At 41.0% G+C, this 22,577-nt stretch overlaps 1 protein-coding gene across 1 annotated transcript in view; it reads right to left on the reverse strand.

Annotated features, from left to right (window-relative positions):
- The window catches only part of MYO15B (myosin XVB), a 62,732-nt gene extending 40,426 nt beyond the window's left edge, over positions 1-22,306 (reverse strand). The window contains exons 1-18 of the mRNA XM_063425868.1: positions 22,232-22,306; positions 20,545-20,669; positions 20,305-20,422; positions 19,869-20,044; positions 18,855-18,963; positions 16,429-16,464; positions 14,882-14,939; positions 13,968-14,098; positions 13,727-13,822; positions 13,201-13,436; positions 12,906-13,084; positions 11,038-11,110; positions 10,567-10,899; positions 7,641-7,696; positions 7,281-7,351; positions 7,104-7,191; positions 920-1,018; positions 9-136 (exon numbers count right to left, since the gene is read on the reverse strand). Coding sequence (XP_063281938.1) covers positions 9-136; positions 920-1,018; positions 7,104-7,191; positions 7,281-7,351; positions 7,641-7,696; positions 10,567-10,899; positions 11,038-11,110; positions 12,906-13,084; positions 13,201-13,436; positions 13,727-13,822; positions 13,968-14,098; positions 14,882-14,939; positions 16,429-16,464; positions 18,855-18,963; positions 19,869-20,044; positions 20,305-20,422; positions 20,545-20,669; positions 22,232-22,306 — 2,187 coding nt within the window. The remainder of the gene's footprint in view (positions 1-8; positions 137-919; positions 1,019-7,103; positions 7,192-7,280; positions 7,352-7,640; positions 7,697-10,566; positions 10,900-11,037; positions 11,111-12,905; positions 13,085-13,200; positions 13,437-13,726; positions 13,823-13,967; positions 14,099-14,881; positions 14,940-16,428; positions 16,465-18,854; positions 18,964-19,868; positions 20,045-20,304; positions 20,423-20,544; positions 20,670-22,231) is intronic.
- Positions 22,307-22,577: the final 271 nt, after the last annotated feature.

Here is a 22,577-nt window from a genome sequence, read left to right on the forward strand (position 1 = left end):
TTTCTTACCAAGAGCAGAGCTTGTTGATTAATGAAGGCTTGCTGCTGGGCTGCAAGTTGTGCAGCATCTACTGCAGGCATCATTGGCTGGGACATTGGCATAACTTGGGGCATCATTGCTTGTGCTGGCATCATACCTGCCGTGAAAATGAAAGACAGGTGATCACATATATGAGAGCATAATGTATTAACTTTGTGACTGCATCGAGCTTAGTGACAGCTTGCCTAAGCACTTTCCATATCCATATAGAGGCAGAATCCTCAACAATGTTTAATTTAAGGAGAAAAAAAAATCAATGATTAAGTGATAATGACTTCAGGTTTACCATTACTTTTTCATATGTTTCTTTCTTCTTAAAGGGAGACGGGGAACCTTTCCAGTGTAATATTCCCACTATGGAGAAGCCCCCCCCTCACCCCTCAATTTGCAGTATAACCTTCAAAAAAAGGTTTTACTCCCCTGGAATCCAGCGCTGTGCGAAGCTCCCAGCGATGATCTTTGAACGCCCCCTCTGTCGTCACTGGGGCTTTACGCGGTCCAGTCACAGGCATTTCATAGAGAAGCATGTGATTGGACCATTTCGCAGGCTCAGAGAGCATGCGCGCACACCGTGCTGGCGAGGAGAGTGAGTGGAGAGGAGGGGGGTTTAAAAAAACTAAACAAAAATAATACACAAAAACTCATATTCAAGAAGGGAGGTGAGATAGAGCACAATGTTGGGGGAGGAGGGAGGAACATTTTAACTGGCATCTCTTTAACCCAACGTGGAGGAGAAACAAATTGTTTTTCTCAAGTCAGTATTATTACCCTTTTTCCAGCCAATTCATATAAAGAGTGAAGATGAGTGACAGGAGAGAAACGTTCTACATTCTACCATGTCTTGCTCCATACATTCTAAGCATTTCTTCCCAATTCTCACCTGGCATAGGCTGCATCATTGGCATGGCACCCATCCCTGGCATCATTCCATTCATCATTGGCATACCATATGCAGGGGCCATACCTGCACCCGAAAAGCCTGCGCACAATACATTTAATATTACAGCAAACTTTAGTGAAATTAACTCTTATATATACATACTATACAATATTACAATAAAATCACACAATCAGGGCAAAATACACAAACACACACATAACACTTGCTTGGCAACAAAAGTCTGGGTGAGGGTGGAAACATTAACAATTTGTTTTGAGATTTGTGCACAACATTGGCTGATTGAAAAGCTTTTGTCAAAACGTAGAAAAGTAATTTTTAAAAAACCTTGGAGTGCTCAAACTTACTGATATTTTATTTGTCTGATGATCGTCCTGCTCAAACACAGTGCACCTTACAATTTATGGTTTTATAAAATAAAATTAAAAAAGAGCAATACTATGAGCAGAAAACACACATAGGGATATGAAGCTATCAATGTGAAAGGGACAGTATAGCCACTAGAACAACTACAGCTTATTTTATTTGTTCTGGTGAGTATAATCACTTTCTGCAGTAAACACTGTCTATTCAGAAAAAATACAGTGTTACATTACAGTCTAGGGCAGGGGTAGGCAACCTTCGGCACTCCAGATGTTTTGGACTACACCTCCCATAATGCTCTTACACCCATAATGCTGGCAAAGCATCATTGGAGGTGTAGTTCAAAACATTATTATTATTTTATTATTTATATAGCGCCAACAAATTCCATAGCGCTGTACAATGGGTGGACTAACAGACACATAATTGAGATCAGACCACTGGACGTACAGGAACAGAGGGGGTTGAGGGCCCTGCTCGATGAGCTTACATGCTAGAGGGAGTGGGGTATAGTGACACAAAGGGTTAAAGTAGGGGAATTAAATAGTTTGTTAGAGAAGGGTTTATTGAGTGCTTGGTATGTCATTTTTGACAGTTGCAGGAAAGGAGTCATGGGGTGGGGGATGAGAAACCTGCTGACAGTGTAATTGATACGCTTTAATGAAGAAGTGAGTTTTCAGAGATTTTTTGAAGGAGTGGAGGCCGGGTGAAAGTCGGATTGAGGAGGGAAGGGAGTTCCACAGAAGAAGTGCAGCCCTGGAGAAGTCTTAAAGGCGAGCATCAGAGGTGGGGATCCGGGCAGAGGATAGGCGTAGGTCTTGGGCTGAGTGCAGGGGTCTCGATGGGACATACTTGTGTATGAGGGAGGATAGGTATATTGGTGCGGCATTATGTAGGGATTTGTAAGCAAGTGCCAGAATTTTGAATTGGGCCCTAAATCTAACTGGAAGCCAATGCAGTGACTGACAGAGCGTGGAGGCATGGGAGGTGCGACCGGACAGGAAAATAAGCCTCGCAGCCGCATTCATTATAGATTGCAGCGGTGCAAGATGGGAACATGTAAGACCGGTGAGAAGGGGATTGCAATAGTCAAGGCGAGAGAGAACAACAGCATGAACCAGTACCTTAGCCGCGTCCGGCGTTAGATATGGGCAGATGCGCGCTATGTTCTTAATTTGGAAGCGACAGGATTTGGCTATTGATTGGACATGAGGAGTAAAAGAGAGGTCATAATCAAGAAGAATCCCTAGGCAGCGAGCTTGCGAGGTAGAAGTGATAGTAGTGCCGTTGACTTGGATGGAGACAGACACAGGAGTAGCAGCACTTGAGGGAGGAAAAACTAGAAGTTCTGTTTTGGACAGGTTGAGTTTAAGGAAGTGAGCAGCCATACAGTTGGAAATAGCAGAGAGGCAGTCAGAAGCACGAGTCAAGGTGGGTGGAGAGAGATCAGGGGAGGACAGGTAGATTTGTGTGTCATCTGCATATAAATGATATTGAAAGCCAAAGGAGCTGATGAGTTTACCAAGGGAGGCAGTATAGATAGAGAACAATAGGGGGCCGAGGACATAACCCCGACAGAGAGGGGTTGGGTAGAAGAGGCAGTGCCAGAGAAAGAAACACTGAAAGAGCAATGGGAGAGGTAGGAGGAGCACCAGGACAGAGCAGTATCCCGTAGACCAAAGTTATGGAGAATGTGAAGAAGCTGTTGATGATCAACAGTGTCAAAGGTGGCAGAAAGATCAAGGAGGATTAGGATAGAGTATTGGCCGCGAGATTTAGCATGTGAGTATGCTTTACTGTATAATTTAATCTGGAGTGTCGAAGGTTGCCTATGCCTGGCCTAGGGATACCTCCACTGGTCACTCCTCAGATGGCTACTAGAGGTGTTTCCTGGGGGCAGCGATGCACACTGTGCAGTACTGCCATTCAGTGCCTCCACCCTCTGCATGGAGACACTGAGTTTTCCTTATAGAGATGCATTGAGTCAATGTATCTCTATGAGGAGATGCTGATTGGCCAGGGCTATGTTTGACTTGTGCTGGCTCTGCCCCTGATCTGCCTTCTTGACAAGCTCAGCCAATCCAATGTGAAAGCATTGCGATTGGCTCAGAACCAGGGCCAGACTGGGGATACAAAGCATCCCTGGAAAATAATCTATGCCAGTCCCATTAGTCATTGTGCTATGTAGTGTGTCTGTGTGTTTAGATTTCTTTAGGGTAATTAAATTATACAGTAAAGCATACTCACATGCAGACACAGACAATCTCACTGACACAAGCTCATTGATACACAGGCTCACAGACAATCTCATTGATATACATAAGCTAATTGACATAAAAACACAAGCTCCCTGATGCACACAAATAGGCTCACTAACAGACAATATTAATGACACACACAGATTAGCTTATTGGTGCACACACACATTTAGTACAGACAAACTCTGATACACTGTCAGGATATTTATATCGGCAGACATTTTGTGCTATGATAGAAATTAAAAGTGTATATTGCCTGAGTCACTCAGAACAGAGCAGACTCCATTTTGCTATTTTCAGGCTAACAAAGACACATACAATTTCTGTATCTAGCCTGAACTAAGGAATGCATTATATAAACAAGGCAATGAGTCTAACAGAGAAGGGGGGTGGAATACTCTTCTTAATGCTAGCTTCACACAAGAAAGCCAGACACGAGTGACCAGATAAGACTCAGTAATTATTTTTACTTTCTAAAATTCCCAAGGTCCCATTGTAAAGTAAAAAGGTTAAATTAAGTTTAAACTGTCAATTTTAGAAATTACGACAAAAATTGCCGACACAAAGACTGAGGCAAATGCTTTGAACTGACAGAAAATGTAAGTTATAGGTAGTCATATAGATAAGCCAAATGATGTCAAAAATGTCATCAGGAAAAGTTAACTGTTTCCTGGATAGGAAGGTTTAGTGAGGCGAGACTGCCCTCTATGGACCAAATACCTAAATTGCAATCTGCAGGTTGACCACACCTTCAGTTTCCTATTGGCCTTATCAAGTAATGACGTACAGAGAATCTTTCCCTTTAAAAGTTAGGACAAAGGGAAGAGAGTTAGTTAGAAGAGGGAGTTGAAATTGGAGTTTGGGCTTTCAGATTCGGACATGCAGAGAGGTCTATGACAGATATTCACTCTGGGGCTAACTAACATTTAAACTCTCTTGGACGCAACTCAAGAAACACTTAGAATTTTACTCTTACTTTCTAAGCAACACTATTACTTACACACCTCCATTCAATCAATCATACACGCATACAACCAATCCTGGGACTACCTACTCATCTGATGATAACATCCACTTAACTGGTAATTATGCTGGTTTTATTTAATTAATCTAAATTAATTAAAAATCTAATAGCATGATATATGACTGGATAAATCACGGTCAGATTTCAATATTTAGAAATCTTAGTTAACTAAAGAATATATAGTTATAAACATTCCATTCTGCAGGTGGAATTAGGAATAATTATATATATTAGTGTGATGTTATCACGTGTTAGCATACCAATGTTTTTATCCAGATGTATTGATTTGCTCTAAAATAAGATAAGATATCTTTTAAGGCAAATGAAAATTCGGCTTATAGAATCTGGTAGATTATTCTTATTGGATGGTTCTAGGAAATGATTAATGAGCTGGTTTAAATGTTATTTTATTTGAAAATTACATAAGAATAGGATGTTAAATGCCTAGGAGGATCTAGCCAGCATTGAAATGGTTATTCAGTTAACTGTTAGCCAAGGTTTTATGGCTGTTCGCTGGAGTTTAACTTTCTGTATGTACCCTTATAAATCTAGTCTTGACAGCTGAAGCTGTAGCTTTGTACTGTGTTAGCCATTGAACGTGTATAGCTATGCCATTGTATTGCATACTCATGTTATACTAAATATTCACTGATTATATCATGCATGTTGCCTAATATCATTATTAATTGTCACAATAAATTACATCTATTTTTATAACAAATTGTGATTTTATTTGTATGGAATACATTTCCCTTACATGATAACGATCTTCTAGATCTAAGAGAATTGAAATAGTGGGCAATTCTCGACTGTTTAATATTATCATCCCATAAATATCCCCACAACACACACAAGCTTACTACAGACCAGCTCACTGTCTCACACACACATGCTCACGACAGACAAGCTCACTAACACACAGATTCACTACAGACAAGCTCACTGACACACACATGCTAACTAGAGACAAGCTCACTGACACACACATGCTCACTACAGACAAGCTCACTGAAACACATGGTTACTACAGGCAAGCTCACTGCACACACAAGTTCACTCACTAGCAGGCACACACACAAACTCACTCACTAGCAGGCACACACACACACACACACACACACAAGCTCACTCACCAGCAGGCATACACACACAAGCTCACTCACCAGCAGGCATACACACACACACACACACACAAGCTCACTCTCACCAGCAGGCATACACACACACACACACACAAGCTCACTCACCAGCAGGCATACACACACACACACACACACACAAGCTCACTCACCAGCAGGTATACACACACACACAAGCTCACTCACCAGCAGGCATACACACACACAGAAGTTCACTCACTAGCAGGCACACACACACACACACAAGCTCACTCACTAGCAGGCACACACACACACACACACACAAGCTCACTCACCAGCAGGCACACACACACACAAGCTCACTCACCAGCAGGCATACACACACAAGCTCACTCACCAGCAGGCATACACACACACACACACACACGCTCACTCACCAGCAGGCATACATACACACACACACACAAGCTCACTCTCTAGCAGGCACACATACACAAGCTCACTCCCTAGCAGGCACACACACACACAGAAGCTCACTGCCTAGCAGATGTGCACACATACACACACACACAGAAGCTCCCTCACTAGCAAACACAAGCTCACTCTATAGCAGGCGCACACACAAGCTCACTCTCTAGCACGCACACACACAAGCTCACTCTCTAGCAGGCACACACACACACACAAACTCCCCCACTAGCAGGCACACACACACACACACACACACAAAGTCCCTCACAAGCAGGCACACACACACAGAAGCTCCCTCACTAGCACACACACACACAAGCTCACTCACTAGCAGGCACACACACAAAGCTTACATGGCACTGGTAGGTGAAGGTGTCATTGTGTGTCCTCTCTTTATTCCAGCTAGGTCAGCAGCTTCCGTGTTGGGGCAGGGCTTGTGTTCAGGGGTGGGGGGAATTTATATGTGGGGGTAGGGCAAGCCACCTGAATTGCTGTAAATTGTGCAGGGAGACTGACAGGTCTCCCTCCGGCAGCCAGCATCCTAATTGTGGCTGCACCAGCCCCCAACTCCTCTCTCTTTACTCCCCTCGGACTGACACAGGCTGGCACAGTCCGAGGGGAAAATCATTTAAATAACATGTCCCTGATGATTAGGGCTGTCTGCCCGGCCCCCAGGTGCCGCGACCCACAAGGAAATTTCCAGGTATCCCGGTGGGCCAGTCCGGCCCTGCTCAGAATACCACTTCTGATGATGTCAGCCAAGCAGGCAGATCAGGGGCAGAGCCAGCAGCAGCAGACTACAATAAAGGTAAGGTTTTGCTATATTTAGAGGAGAAAGGGGGCTCTAAGGTATTTGTAACACTATAGAGTCAGGAATATATGTTTGTGTAATGTTGGGTATTTCAGCACACTTGAAATAAACAGTGTAAGCAGTGATCACTAGCACTCACCAGCGGGGTTGTAAGGACCTTGGCGAGTAGGTCCAATGCCACCACCTCCCTTCATACGCCAATTGAGGCTGTCTGGTATGTCCATATCCTAAAAAGACAGAGTCCGCACAGTGAGGGAATTTAAAAAAAAAAAAAAGATGAAAACCTCTAAAATGAGAAGAAATAGAAGATACATACTGATGGGGATGAGAGAACTTGGCTGAAGGCCTGATCCACAAAATTATCAAGTCTCTGTGAGTTATTCTGACCTGTGAAGCAAGTGAAAGAAAAAGAATGACGAACCCCATCCATTACAATGAAAATCTTACAGTTAAAGTTATTCCAAAAAATATATCAAAATATATCAGTGCTGAAGTAAAAAAAATAAAAATAAAAAAAATAAAGCAGTACTTTCACGGTACCTTCAAAGAGAAAAGTCAGAAAACAAGATGTAGAAAAAAGATACATATGAAATCTCCCCTTGAGCACTGTATTACACACACACACAGACAAACATTCACGTTCTGTGACATGCAAAGTTTTGGGTTGGGTACGTACCAGCTGGCAATATGGGGGCTTGCATAGGTGGTGCTGGTGGAATTGGGACATTGTTCCTGAGACAAAAGGAAAAATATGGAACAGTAAAGTCCCGACACATAGCATATTAGCCAACAAAATCTGTTAAATATTTTCCAGAGACACAAACATTTATTCAAATTAGATTTAGAATCAAAGCACAGACTCATATGCAGACACTGAAAACAAGGCTCCATCGGTAGGCAATTTTTTTTTTTTTTTATTCTTTATTTTTGTTGTACTTAAGTTTAGTACAGTCGCGCGTGTGGTACCCCAAAGGCAATCCTCCAGCACATTATAAGCTTTTGAACATTGAGGTACATGTTTAGTCTAGCACATTTTTATAAGGTTAAAGTATGTAATGAACATTAACGGGTTTCATTGCTTGGGCATACACATAACATAGCGTGACCTCGCTTCACTTCTGAACATAGCATTCGTTACAACAGGCTTAGCGTCGGCTAACAGTTACTGCACTGTTGCATGCCAGTGAGTTAGTGTTAAAATAAAAATTAAAGATTAAGGCGAAACAGTAGATCGGTCTGATCGCTAGATTAAAGTTAGAGTAATCAAGTACTGTCCTGCGTCTAGCGTAGCTTAAAAAAAAATAACAATAAAGACTTCCATGTTTAATGCATACTCGCAGCACTCAATAAGTAATGCAAATGCTTCTTAAGGCTGTAGGTAAATGTGGTCTCAATTATTATCTAGTAATGAGGAATTAAGCAGTGCGATTATGCTTAGTTTTGTCTAAGTAAGGGATATGCATTTTATGTAATAGCTACGGGTCTAAGCAGGTTATATTGCATGAAAGTCCTGAGTACTTATGTGTGCGTCAGGGGTTGCTTGGGGTAGGCTTTTAATATGTTGATAAAGTACATTTTAATGCATTCAAAATATGTGGAATTAGTTTTTTGGGTTTTGACATATTGTATTTCTTTCACATAAGAAGAAGGTATATGTCAGGGATAGGCATGTACTATTAATGTATAGATTTGCAATATGTTCCTGTGCAATAGTATTCTTGTTATTTTATGGGCTTTTTCCAAAGTCAATGCGCATTTTGTATAAGTTATGGAGCGACATATGTAGCAAGTTTGATACTAATCTTTAACAAAGAAATCGATCATAAGCCTGTCTAGTATGATGTGTTTATACCAACCTACCATTAATCAACAGAATTATATTTTATGTTCTTGTTCTTAAACTTAAAAAAACTTGCTGTATTAACCTGCTACATTGTAAAATGCTATGAAAAATGCATACAGAAGCTGATGCGGCTCTGTGTGCCTGTTGTTGTTACGTGCACGACAAAAATAAAGAATTAAGAAAAAAAAGAAGAAGAAATAGCATGAATTAGACTTTTAAGAAAAGGCCACACATACATTTTTATTGGTTGCACCTGTGGGGCTCACCAAAACATGGAGTCTAGAACTGGTGCTAAACTCGCCCTGCACAAAGGGCAGCCCTATTCTGAGAGCAGTCTCATTGCCTTTCTGTGAGAGTCACTAGTAAGAAACAATTTGTATGTTTTAAATTCCCTGAAAGAAACATATGTGATATATCTCTAATTTCAGAGCAATCAATCTCTCCCTTGTTTCAGTTTATTTTGGTCTCGGTGGGCCTGGGGACTCATAAGGGATACCCCTAGATAGATCATGTCCCTGTCGTCTGACTGATCAATTCTCTGCCATTTAGGTGTTAGATCACTCTTTGAATGCAGCCCTACCCATACCTGTCCTGACTTTGACTCACACAGACTACATGAAAACATTTTTAATCAGATGGGACAGCACAGTGTGTTTACTTTCAAAGTGTTGTGTTTTTACACAAAATGTTTAGGGAGACTGTGTAGGTCAAATGTAGGGGAGGTGTGACTAGGGCTGCATAAACAAAGTGATTTAACTCATAAATGGCAGAGAAGTGAGACTGTAAGGTCATGATCTATACACCAAAACCACTTTACTAAGGTTAATTGGTTTTCTTGCAATTGCCACATCTGGGGGTCACCTGTGGCCTTGCGTATCCTCATGGGGCTTGAGAGACGGCAGTCGCTCCCATCTGGCTTATCCGCAGCGCTACAGTGCAATTGGGACTGATACCACACCTGCAACTACCTTGTAGCCATTACCCCAGGTCCACATTTCATGCCTCCAGAGTGGGTATAAGCTGAACATCATGGATTGCTCCGGGGACTTACCCTAATCCTACAAGTTACACCACAGTGAGAGACCGCATGGTCCATAGTAAATTCTACTTTATTACTCTTTTTGCTCTCCATGTTTTTATGATTTTCTGATTGATTTTCTTCAGTTGGCTAGTTTACCCACTTAGGGCCCCTACTTTACCTATCACTTGCCCTACAATGTGTGAGCCTCACCGGTTGACCTTCGTGAAGCTGTAGTTATGTAGAAGCTTGTACCACTCCTGCCTAGTCTCTTGTTATATTCACTACTTGCCTGTATCCTCCACGTTCTTTTTACAACCCCTGCTATTCTGATCATATGTTTAGTCATCTTGCTAGGCATTGTTATCTTGCTTGTGAATTTTGTTTTATAAAAAGTGCAGTATTCTCGCAATATCTCGTTACACATTTGCCACTCTTTCTGTTGTGTACACTACCGTTGAAATATCATGGCAAACCTGTACATATCACTCTCACTGCAAAAAATAAAGACTGTAAAAAAAATAAAAATTCAATTCTTGCTTATAGTGTCCCTTAAACCCTACCCAGTGTTATTTCAGATTGTAGTTGAAGTCAATCACATTAATCCCCCCCATCCCCTCCCCAATTTTTCAATAAAATTAAGTCTACTAAAACATCTCAACATTCAAATGGCACGAATATACCCACATAAATATGAATTTCCCTGGTATTAAAAAAGTCTGAATTGATCCCGTAACTCACGTTTCTCGGGAAGATGGCATAAATGGGGGAGGTAAAGGAGGAGGTGGTGGAAGTCCAGGGGGTCCAGGTGGCCCAGATAATGGTGAAGGTGGAAATCCAGGTGCATCAAAACCTGGTTGTGCAAAGGGGAGTCCAGGTGCAAAGTTGGGAGGAGGCTCTGGAATGTTATAATCATCTCCAAAAGCATAATCAGATGTTTTGAAAGTAGAAGGAGGAACTCCATCTTCAACTTCTGCGATCACATCCAATAAATAATCACTTCCAGGCAAGTCTATCCACTGCTCAGTGCCCAGAATGGAAACTGACCAACCGCGTGGAATGTCCCCCAGACCTCTGAGTCAGGGATAGGATAGAAAAACAGTGATTTACAGATAAATATGCAGTTACAAACCATTATATACATTCAATAACATGTACACAGATTAACAAGCAGATCAACATTATCGATAATCAACAATTACACACTGTCACCTTGACTGAAGGAGCCAGCCAGCAAGTTGTTCTCCGGTTGTCCAAGAGTCCACTTCAGCAGAGTATTTTTCGTCTGAAAACAGATACAAAAATAAGGGCTATTAAACAGTGATACATGCTCCAGTCCAGCATGTATCATTTAGGGTTTTTCCCATTCTAAATAGTTTGACCGGAGTCCTCACGTATCTATATTATCTCAAAGTGTGCTAAACTGGGGTAAATAGTTAGCTCCGAAAACGATTGTTGAGTTTGAAGTAAGGTTAATTTCTAGGTATTTGATCATCTCCAATTTCAGTGCTAGGACACAAGTTTTCTGTATGGTAGTAAGTTCAGCAGGCAACAGCATGGTGCTAGATTTATCAACGTTAATTTTATATCCTGCTATTTTTCCAAAGTTTGTGATGGTATGAAGTAGATAGGGAAGTGATTTTATTAGACCAGTTAGAGTAAACAATACATAATAAGCATATGCTGAAAGTTTATTGTTAACTGTTCCCACTGGAATTCCTGCTATGTGTGGGTTTCCCCTAATTTGCTGAATGAAGGGTTCCAGGGAAAGTACAAATAGGAGGTGGAGAGGGGGCAACCTTGTCTTGTGCTTTCCGACAGAGAGAACGGCATATGATCTGTGCCCGGCATTATGACCTGGGCTTTTTAGTCTATATACATTGCGGTAATTGAGCTAATAAAAGAGGGTGGAAAGCCCCAGTGTTTTAGAAGTCCTAATAAGTACTGCCAATTGACCCTATCAAAAAGCTAAATTTGTTTTGATGCCTATAGTATCCCTGTAAATATGTGTCATGCACATCGAGCATTATTCATTGTTTTGTTGTAGAAATAAATGTTTATAAATATTGTGTGTTAGTTAATAGTACTTCTGTTTACAGCTCCGGAAGGATTATTTTGGCTGTGTAAAATATCAGATCACGGGAACAGATTTCAAATTAGATTCTTCCCTTTGAGGCCAGACACCCAATTGTATCCCTCTGGTCAGGTATAATACTTTGCACTCAAATAAGATTCATGTTTACTGTTCCCAGACTTTCTGACTGCACACATTTTGGCCTTATTTGCTTAAGAGACCACTGATTTTTTGATATGCTAAGTTAGGAGACAATGTTCTGCTAAGGTTTATACCCAAATAAACAATAATAAACCAAATGCAAAAAAAGTGCCTCCTGTTGTACATATTTGGAATGCGTTGGGTGGGTATCACCTACAAAAGAAGTCCAAAAATGATTTGTTTTCTGCAAGTTGCAAGTCACAGGCCAGTCTAGTAAAATGTATTTAGAAATGATAAACTGAATTTCTTTGTCAGATGTGCAGCAAGAAATAAAAAACATTTTCATAAATCTTTTATATAGATTGGTGTTTAAATCGTTCAATCTAGAGCTCCTACAGCCATGCCTATCCCCTGCCCTGTACCTCCTCGGGGCTGGCTTGGAAACCTGGGATGGGGAAAGTGTATAAAGTCACTGAAATGCAAACAAGCCATATGCTTACAAGGAGACAAGACAAATCCAGTTTTGAACAAGTTGCCATGTTCCTTGCCGGATTTCATCTCCCTAATTTATAATAAATGGGGATCAGTTCCATCCCAGACTGTTCCTTTCAAGTTAGAACTCAATATAACATTCAATATACATTCTACAAAACCTTTTTTTCATTATTAGGTTTAGAGACTTTCATGTTTGAAGGATTCATTCTTGTAATCTAATTGAACAGTGAAAAAAGATGGTAGATAAACATAGTGGGATTGTGAGAAGTGAAAGGAAAAAACAGAATGAAGAAGACAGTGTGGCAATATGAGCATGAGATGAAAGAGGATTCTAGGTTAAACATTTCTGAAGGCACAAGGGATAACTCACCATTACTGGCAAGAACGTCTACCACCATCTTCCCTTTACGTTCATTTGCTGTCCACTCCAACATGCATGGGGCATGGGCTCGAGAAACTTCATTGTTGTTCTGAACATTACACCTAGCGCGTAGCATCTTGTTTTGGCATATGGCTTTGTACCCCTCAAAGCCTTGGTCAGAGACATATCTGTGCAAGGCAGAGAATAGAAGTTAACTTATTCTAATGAGAAACACCACATTATCACATTAGCTTTCTTTGAATGGATACTGCAATTGCATAACAAGATATTTTTCATTGCTTACTTCAATAGTGGTTTTTCCAAAGTGGGTGAAGGAATGAGACAACTGAGGAGGCATGACATAAGAAGCCAAGCCCGTTGACACTGTTCCTCATTGGTGTTCTGCACGGTCAGACTCGCTACTTGACACAACATTTCATCTGTAAGCGATGGCTGTGCCAGACAGCGTTCGGCCATATAATTACCCAACAACATCTGCTCCATAGCTGGCATGTAGGTGTTCCCCACAAATCGCAAGGCCTATGACAAATAAAAACACATAGAATGCGCAACAATCACGTTTCCAAATGTAATCTGTGTTTCATTATTACACGGACAGGATTATTCACTAAAGTGCGAATGGTGAGGAATTCAAAGTGCATTTCAAATGTTGGATAAAAACAGTCAAAATGGAAAAAAAATCTCACTCTTTTCAGCTTGATTATTTTTGAGTAATATTTGAAATTCACGTGGAATTCATTTAATTCCTGCTATTTCACACATTCAAGGCTAATCCCGGCAATGCAAGAGATCCAGTGTACACTGCTCACCAATTTGTATAGCTCAAGAGCCGCAGCGCGGTCATTTTGTGAAACACGAGTTAAAGGGTCTTGGAGTGGCTTCCCCAAGGGAGGCAAGTCAGGATCCTGTGAAAAAACAGAAATTGAAGTTACTGATTAATTACAAATGATAAAGTTTTGATGATGACTGACTATTACAATTTTAATATTGGGCGTTAATTGAATACAAGCAGCACTTTCATCTCACAACAGTTATTTGCAAAATACAAACCTTGAAATAAGATCTGATAAAAATGGAGAATGGAAAGTTGTTGATGTCCGGAGGGAGGGAAACATTTGATTGAACCACAATCTTTGGTGGAGGTACTTCAGTTATCTGTGCACCCTGAGAATTTGACCGCACTGTGAGGAATCGAGAAGATTGGAGAGCACACAATTATATCACAAGAAAGGACTCGAATATTTAGCATCCTACACACATACCAATACTTAGCACACAGGGTAAACTGTGAACGTGCCTGCAATGAGGAGCTTGTAGGACTGTGTGTGCGATACTTGCGCACACCATCCAAATCCCTTGCTGTTACACTTTTCCACCTTTCTCTGTGCAGCCTTCAACATTTCCCTTACATTAAGTTCTCCTGACCCCTACATTATATTTTATGGTTCTCCAAGTCCCGTGGATGATGCTGGCTGCAGCAATCTTCCTTGGGCGAATCTTTTGAATTGAGAAGTGGGTAGGCGCTAGCAGCAAGATGAGCGGTCACTCAGCTCATCTCACGTCTCGTGAACGTACACACTGCATGCATGCGATGTGTAGTGTTGACTACTTCTGATAGAAAAGCATTGGATTCAAGAATTAGTTGACTGGCTGGTTGTGTCACTTAAAGCATAAGAGCCCAAGGTCCAACAATGCTTCTAACTATAAAAATAATGTCACTGGACTTCAGACCAGGAATGGCACAGTATTGCAGGGACATTTTTCCTTTATTTTATAGGTTTAAGAAAAAAAAAAATAGGATGGGGGCAATACTTCCAAATAATAGAATAATCCACTTATAACAGATATAATGAAGGTTGACTAAAAAGTTAGAGTAACACTTTAATTCTTTTTAAGCTGAACAATAATGTATAGAATGTATAGATACAGATCTACACATACACACACACATACAGTATACTTACGATTTGCGGAGTTCAGGGCAGCAGCCAGCCCTGCTGGGATGTCCAACTGTGTCAGGTCCTGACAAAGAAATCAAATGGCATGATTGTTGTTGTACTGTCCTTTCAAAGCCACTGTTTGTCATTCTCTATGTCCGTTAGTTGCAACAGGCTCATCATATTGTGTGTAGTCCTACGGTAACTATGCACAATAAATGGTTTACGGTAACACCACTGCAATTTCCACTACAATGTAGACCCCAATGACATTGGGAGTGGAGGCACTGCTTGATCAATAATTAAAAAGAATAATGATCCCATCTTCAATTCTAAGCACAGCCTCAGACTCCTGTGAGGTCCCACCTATTGAAAGAATTGAGGTTCCCAAGCTCTCAGAGTATGGAAAGATTACATATATATTTTATTTAATTTGAAGAAGGGAGTCACCAAACTAACTTTACAACAGAAGATTGGACACCTAATCTGATGTCATTTACATCATTAAATCTCCATCACAAATATTAGGAACCACTGGTCTTTGTGGAAATCCAGTACTCTGTCCCAAAGAACAAAATTTTTTAGGGATTCTGGATCTTAATGGATTAGCATACGTTTATCTGTACACGTTTAGAATGTTCTAGTTTATACATATTGTTGTATATGTGTATAGTGTCCTTGGGACTTTGCAACTTTAGGGATTTCAAGCACAACTGTGAGGTTTATCCTCGTTCAGTAAGCTTAGCCCAACCATGGTAGATCCCTCAATCAAGAGACGCCTCTTTAAGGAAGATAGAGATCTGGGTCTTTTGTTACTGCTAAGTGTAGAAGGGAGCTGGTCTCACTATTGGCAGGAAGCTCCAAAGTCAACCATTACACGGTGTAGAAATGGGTATTAGCATATCAACACCCTGCTTGCAGGGCTCTACCATTAACCCTCAGTATACTGGACATCCGTCATATTACACCGCACATCCTAGCATTCTCACATCGATATATAGCTAACTGACAAACAGACTCACAGAATATACCTTACAGGTGACAATCCGAAAAACCCGGATACATGTGAGTGTGATGTGATTAGTCACGTCACAGCTTATCGGACAGCATCACAGGTCAAAGCTTAAACAGCTCCCAATACAGCTACGCAAACAGCTAAACAGCTATACACCTTTTCACACATACGGTCACCCTAAAAGCAGTTGTTAGCCAGTAGGGGGCTAGCGTTTAATGCTCTAGAACCCTAAAACAGCCCTTGTAGACAAACTGTTCTTAATAAACAGTAAACACAGGAAAGAGAAAGAAACATTAAGAGGGGGAAGAAGACAGTAGGAACTGATTGGGATGAAAAGTAGGGGTGGAGGGTAGGAATAGTGATTCGAATAGAGAACCCCACTTACAACTACAAACATTAGAACCTTTGTGAACAACAGAAATGAAACATAGAAGGATTTGAATGAAGAGTAATAGTAAGTTTTACCAAAAGCAGAAATAGGGGAATGAGAACAGGTGAAGGGGATGAAAGGATGGGCCCGTACAGAAAGGTAAAAGGACTGAAAAGATGTAACACTTACCATGCTAGGGAGAGTCTCCTGACACGGAGCATTAAGCTGTTAAAACAGACACAAAGTAATTCTAGTGAGCAATATTCTAAACATTTCCAAAGCGAGAATTAACGGAGTCAGAAGCTACGTGCTCAGCGATTTAGCCAAATAGGGCAGATAAATGATGTACAAGCTGATTTCTAATTAATGGACATACAGTAACACACATTGTCTATTATGCCTCATTTTACCAGAAGAATATTACCTTCTTTCACATCACATAGCCTCCCTCTCCCCCACAGACCAAAACAGCCTCACAGCCCCTCACTCCCTCCAATCAGAGACTTTCAATGTCCATACCTATAGTCCACTATGCCACGAGCCCCTTTCAACTGTTTCTTGCTAGCGTTGCCTGTCCTGATTGTGACAGAGAAGTGACACACCCGGAGAGCAGGAGAGAACAAAGTCCAAAAGAGAGGAGAAAAAAAAAACAGCACACACTGCTTCAGGAACACAGGAAGAGCTACGGAGTGTCTCCTTGAGATATCTGAACTTTGACACCTCAGAGCTCCCAACGAAGCTATAGAAATACCAGACACACGTACATGTAAATACATAAACACACGTAGAAACATTCTGTAAATACAGTGAGCTGAGAAGCCCGTAAGAGCACTAAGAGAGATACAGTTTCATTTCCAAATTGAAATGATCTTTTTTTCTGCCACATTTCCTAAAAATTCTAAAAATGCCCTTAGAGTTGGTTCTTTAAACCAGTACTCTGATGCGAAGATTCCAATCAGGAATTTAAAAGAACGCTGGGAGCACCAAAACTACTTCAGATGTGAGCGCTCTGTCTGAGCTAAGCCTGGCATTGCAGGGCGTAGCTCACTGTCTGAGAGTGATCTTAGCCAATGAGCCATTAACGCACTTCAGTGCTTAGCTCAGGACAGCTAACAGAAGCTCCTAAGCAAGAGTGTCTGGCTCTCTGCCTGAAGTAGAGGAGGCGGGATGTGGTGCCCTGTTGACACCAGATGAAAAGTCAAACAATCTAAAACGGTTTAACTACTTACAGTGGGGGAACACCAGGGCACTCCTTGCACCATAACCACTACAGTGCACTTGGTGCTTGGAATGTTCCTTTAAGTGAATTTGGCCTTGTGATACTTGCACCCAAGACAAACTATGACTTTACACTCTCCCGTTTCGCTTTCTGATCTAGATTTTGCCGCTCCTGCTTGTCGCTATAGTGTGCATAACAAAATGTATACATACAATGCATAACCTGAAATACAAAAATATAATTTGTTTATAAGAATTTGTGCATTTGTGCAGTGGAGGGAATTAATGGATAAAAATAAAACAGTTTCACTAGTAAAATCATAAATGATGATTGATATGTTGATTGATATGTTGATATGTTATAAAATATAAGAAGAAACTTTTTATGAAGATCCGTAAGTGTAAGTAATCTTTCCACTATATATAAATATATATTGTGGCTCTGATGAAAGTTCCAGTTGGGAACTGAAACGTTGACCATGTTGTAAGATGGATTATACTGAATAAAGGAAGGAAATTTGAAAAACCCTGGAGTGCTTGTATCCTGGTCTGCTGTATTGAGTGATGCTGAGAATCGAGTAACAAAACTTTTTCCTAAGAAGGAGTGCAGAGTCTGTGATTTATTTTAGATTACTTTATGCATATATACACATACACAGCAAATCTGCTGAAGCTTAGGGACACCTGCAAAAGGCCCAACTCGATTCTGTGTCAATTATCCTGTACTGTAAGCGCTGTTCCTACTAATTTAATACCCCTTCCTCCCCCCACTTGCTCAGTAAAATGAAAGCTTAGGAAAGATTATTCACTTCATTTCCAGCTCAAAGACTCCCCTGCACTACCCTGCAGCGCCACCTCTGTCGATCCCTGCTGACATCACCTGTGATCTCGTCCAATCCAATGCTTCTCAAAATGTCACACTCCTCCAATCACATGCTGCTATCAGCAGACCTTTACTGAGTTACGGAGGTTGAAGCAGCTCTAGTGGCTGTCCGGAAGACAGCCATAGAGGTGTACTTAACCCTTTTATGTAGACACGGACATTTTGCTTAACCCTTTAACATAGACATATTATTAATATGCAAACTGGTTGCCTGGGGCCCCCAATGAATATAATATCTCTGTTCCAATGGTGGCCCACTAGCAAAGCACAGGGGTGCGATTTCAGGTCTTCGTCCAGGTGTTCAAAACATAGATTAATGATGGCACTCCACATTTTGCTTACTGTGCTTTCCATGATCCTAATTCGACCATGTGTATGACAACCATGTGGAACCTACTCAGTGAGAACATTCGTTCTTCAAATGCTGATACACATTGGAATACAGGACACATAAACAGGCAGATGATAAGAAAAGATTGTATGTACGGATAGAAGGTGTGCTGCAAACACATACAGGCCTCTCCTGCCGCTGACAGTTCCTTCTACGTATGGAAGTCATTCTAGCGATGAGAAGAGCTGCACCAAACTGGACCTGGGTATGCTTCAGTTTCTTAAAACGTCTCCTTCAGGGATAAAGGTATTGCAAATTCTTGTGATTACTTTTTACTGGACAAACAATGATTCCCCGTTATTAGACTAACAATACATGGAAATGCTTTTGGGAGTTGCACTCTTTATCAATTACTTGCTGTATTTCATTTTTCTGCATTATTACAATTCACAGGATTGGCCATCGGGCAAATGCTTGCTGGGCCGTGATGGCCATTGCCTGAGGGCGATCGGGGAGATCAAAGGGTCTTGCACAGTCCTTATACACATTCAAACACCCTACAGTCACTATACACACACACACGACACCCATAGACAAATACATGCACCACACGCTCTAGACACATACACATAAATTCTCTTTCTCCTTGAGACACACTCACTTTACAGCCAGTGGACACACATACACACCATAGTCCCTAGCCATTCATTGTACACCACAAAGAGACCCCCTCACGCACACACACACACACACCACAAACAGCTTTCTCTACACATGCAATTCCACATGCAACCGCCAAATACATAAAGCACCACAGACAGACTCCCCACACATACACAAGACACTTTTCTAGCTCTCTCTCAAGTTTTTCCTCTGGTATGCCTCTTATGGGTACAGGAGAGACAGTTCAATTAAAAAACACAGTGCAAGCATGTCATTAAATGTGGTAATTTTCCCTAAAAGAATATCAAACTAACATGCTCACTTTGAGGCATCATGTGTGTCATTGGTGATGACATAACATGCCACCTCATTGTCCACAGTCGTCTTATTGGACTGCTCTGTTTTAAAATGCCTGGGGCAAATATTTTTTCCTGTCCTACCTTACTCTGGATTAATGCAGCTTCACAAAACCACAGTTCTGTCTCAGATATTATTACATAAAGTGACCAGTTTGGCGCGTGGCTGGACGCTCACCTGGCTTGATGGCCCCTTACATGAGCCTGAATAACAGTAATTTTCTGTTTGTATACTTGAAAGTTTTTGCGATTCAAGAACCCCCGGAGATTCTTCTGCAGGGTAAGTGCAGCAAAGCTCTGCAGCTCTTCCCATCGGCTCTGTAGCATCTCTCGTCCACTTTCTTTTAGAAAGACCTATAAAGGATATAGAGGAACAAAGAAGTGATAGCTCCAATTTAACCACTTCGATGGAATATAGAACAAAATGTCTTCAGTCACAACTTGTAGCACTCCACATTTATCATTTCATTCCCCTCCACTCATCTGTTGTTAATTTGAATGTTTTGATCATTTTGCCTAGAGAGGTTTTTTAAATTACAAAAATAATGACGAGAACTCGGCTGTGAAGTTGGTCTTGGTATGTCTCCCCATTCTTCCAATCAACAAGCGTTTACCTTGGAGAAGCCAATCTGATAAAGAGCTGAATGATCACCAAGAACATTGTTGAGGACCGCAGCACAACATTCTCGCTCATCGGAGAACGAGACACCTCTTCCTGTCAGATGGGCATACCTATAGTGAAATAGGGATAGTAGTCACCACATCATGCTAAATGCATGTAGAACTTGCTATGGTTTTCATAGACTGTTCATCTTAGAAGGAACACTGTTTGTAAGATCATCTTGCCCGTGTACCTTTTTACAAAGTCCGTCAATGGAATGCGGACCGTATAGCCTTCCTTCATGAGTTGTACAAGTTCCAATATTCCGGAATACCTCAACTGCAACGTAACAAACTCCACATCAAATACACCTGGGAGCTGCGGGAACCAACCAAAGAGTCTTAGTAGAAAAGAAACATGGCAGGATCAAGTAGAGTTAAAATAAGTACGATATGTAACACGGTGTGTATATATGTATATTTTTCTATATAATTGTATAACAGTGTGTGCATGTTTAACAGTGTGTGTTTCACTGTATTTACATATGTGTGTGTGTGTGTAACAGTCCATGTGTATGTATATGTGTAACAGTATGTGTATATATTTGTAACAGAGAGTGTGTGTGTATATATGTGTAATAGTGTAGTTGTGTATGTTGCCATTTATGTGCATGTGTGCAAAATGGTGAGGGCGATGCGGCCATGAGAGCAGCAGCACACTGGGTCATTGTGGGACTCGGGGGTTCTTAGAGCAAGTGCCTGGTCATCCTTTAATAGTGGCCCATGTCACAACATTGGTCCCCCCTGCAGCCTACTTGGAGGAAGCGAGTTTAGGTCACTTCCTACTAGCTTGCTGTGAATTGTGCGGGGAGGCAGGGTGAGGGGGCGGGGGGGCTAAAAACTATGGCTAAAACTATGTTTATTGTTACATAAATGTGTGTATCTCTGCATATGTGTACCTGTGTCTCTATGTCAGTTTGTATCGGTACCTGTGTCTGTATGTAACCGAGTGTATGCACATGTCTGTGTCAGTGTGTGGCAGTGCATACATCCCAACAAACGCCAAAACTGCACACAAATACACAACTGCATTCAAACATGCAAACACAGTCCTGAACTCAAATGCCATTACTACAAACACACCACTGCAGTCAAACGCACTCAAAGACATCCCTGCATTCAAATTCACTTTCTACACACAAACACACCCCCTGCATTCAAACGCACATTATACACACAAACACATCCCTGAATTCAAAAGCCAACAAATTCACCTTTTTTGTTGTTGTAAGAAAGTAATAAATTACATTCATGACCTTATGTGAGGTTGTACTTTGTGCCCACTCTTTTTCTTGTTTGCGTGTGTGTATACATTTGATGCATTCGGCCCTCCATACCTATTTCATTGGACAGTTTGGACCTCCAGAACAAATTGACACACCCACTTTAAAGATTTTGCAAATTACAACATAATCTAGTCCAGACATGACAAATCCGGGCAAACATTCCTCTGGTGAAGAGGAGAAATAAAAAAACATTATTTATTTCTCCTATTCTGTGTGTGTGGTTTTGTTTCTGTCTTCCAGGTGGAATCAAAGAGCTGTTAATTTCACTATTTTGTTTAAGTTTATTTTCACACCTCACACACATATATGCGTTAAATACAGGGCTATGTAATCAAAGCATTATAAACTTTGGGAAGTGGCAGTTCCCTTTTTTAATGAGGTGTACTATGAGCAGATTCTGACAGGTTCCTACATAGAGGATACGACTAGACAGAATTTAATGTGACCTTTGAGCAACTCATACAACATATACAAAGGGAGACTAAAGGAAGATTAGTAATTAGGGTTAAAAACAAACAAAAAAAACACAAAAAAAAAGCGATCATCCCTTTTACCTTTTTAGTGTTGGGAGATATACAGCGGATAAATAACGTACGGCTCCTATGGGAACAAAACCAGGTATGACAGACAGAATAATCACAAACCATTGTTTGTTGAGAAGGTCAGCCATGCTATTCTTGAGTATATTGCATCATTGCATAGTTACATAGCTGAAAAGAGACTTGCGTCCATCAAGTTCAACCTTCCTCATATATGTTTTTGCAGTTGATCCAAAAGAAGGCTAAAAACCCAGTCTGAAACTCTTCCAATTTTGCAACAAACTTTTTTATTTATTTATTTTCCCCTGGGTGGAGGTGACCATGACCGCAAGGGTTGACCATTCCTAAAACACTGTTTATGGCTGGGGTATTTAACTAAACTTCAATCCATATTCAATTGTA

This window comes from Pelobates fuscus, chromosome 6 (assembly GCF_036172605.1).
Source record: "Pelobates fuscus isolate aPelFus1 chromosome 6, aPelFus1.pri, whole genome shotgun sequence".
NCBI lineage: Eukaryota > Metazoa > Chordata > Amphibia > Anura > Pelobatidae > Pelobates > Pelobates fuscus.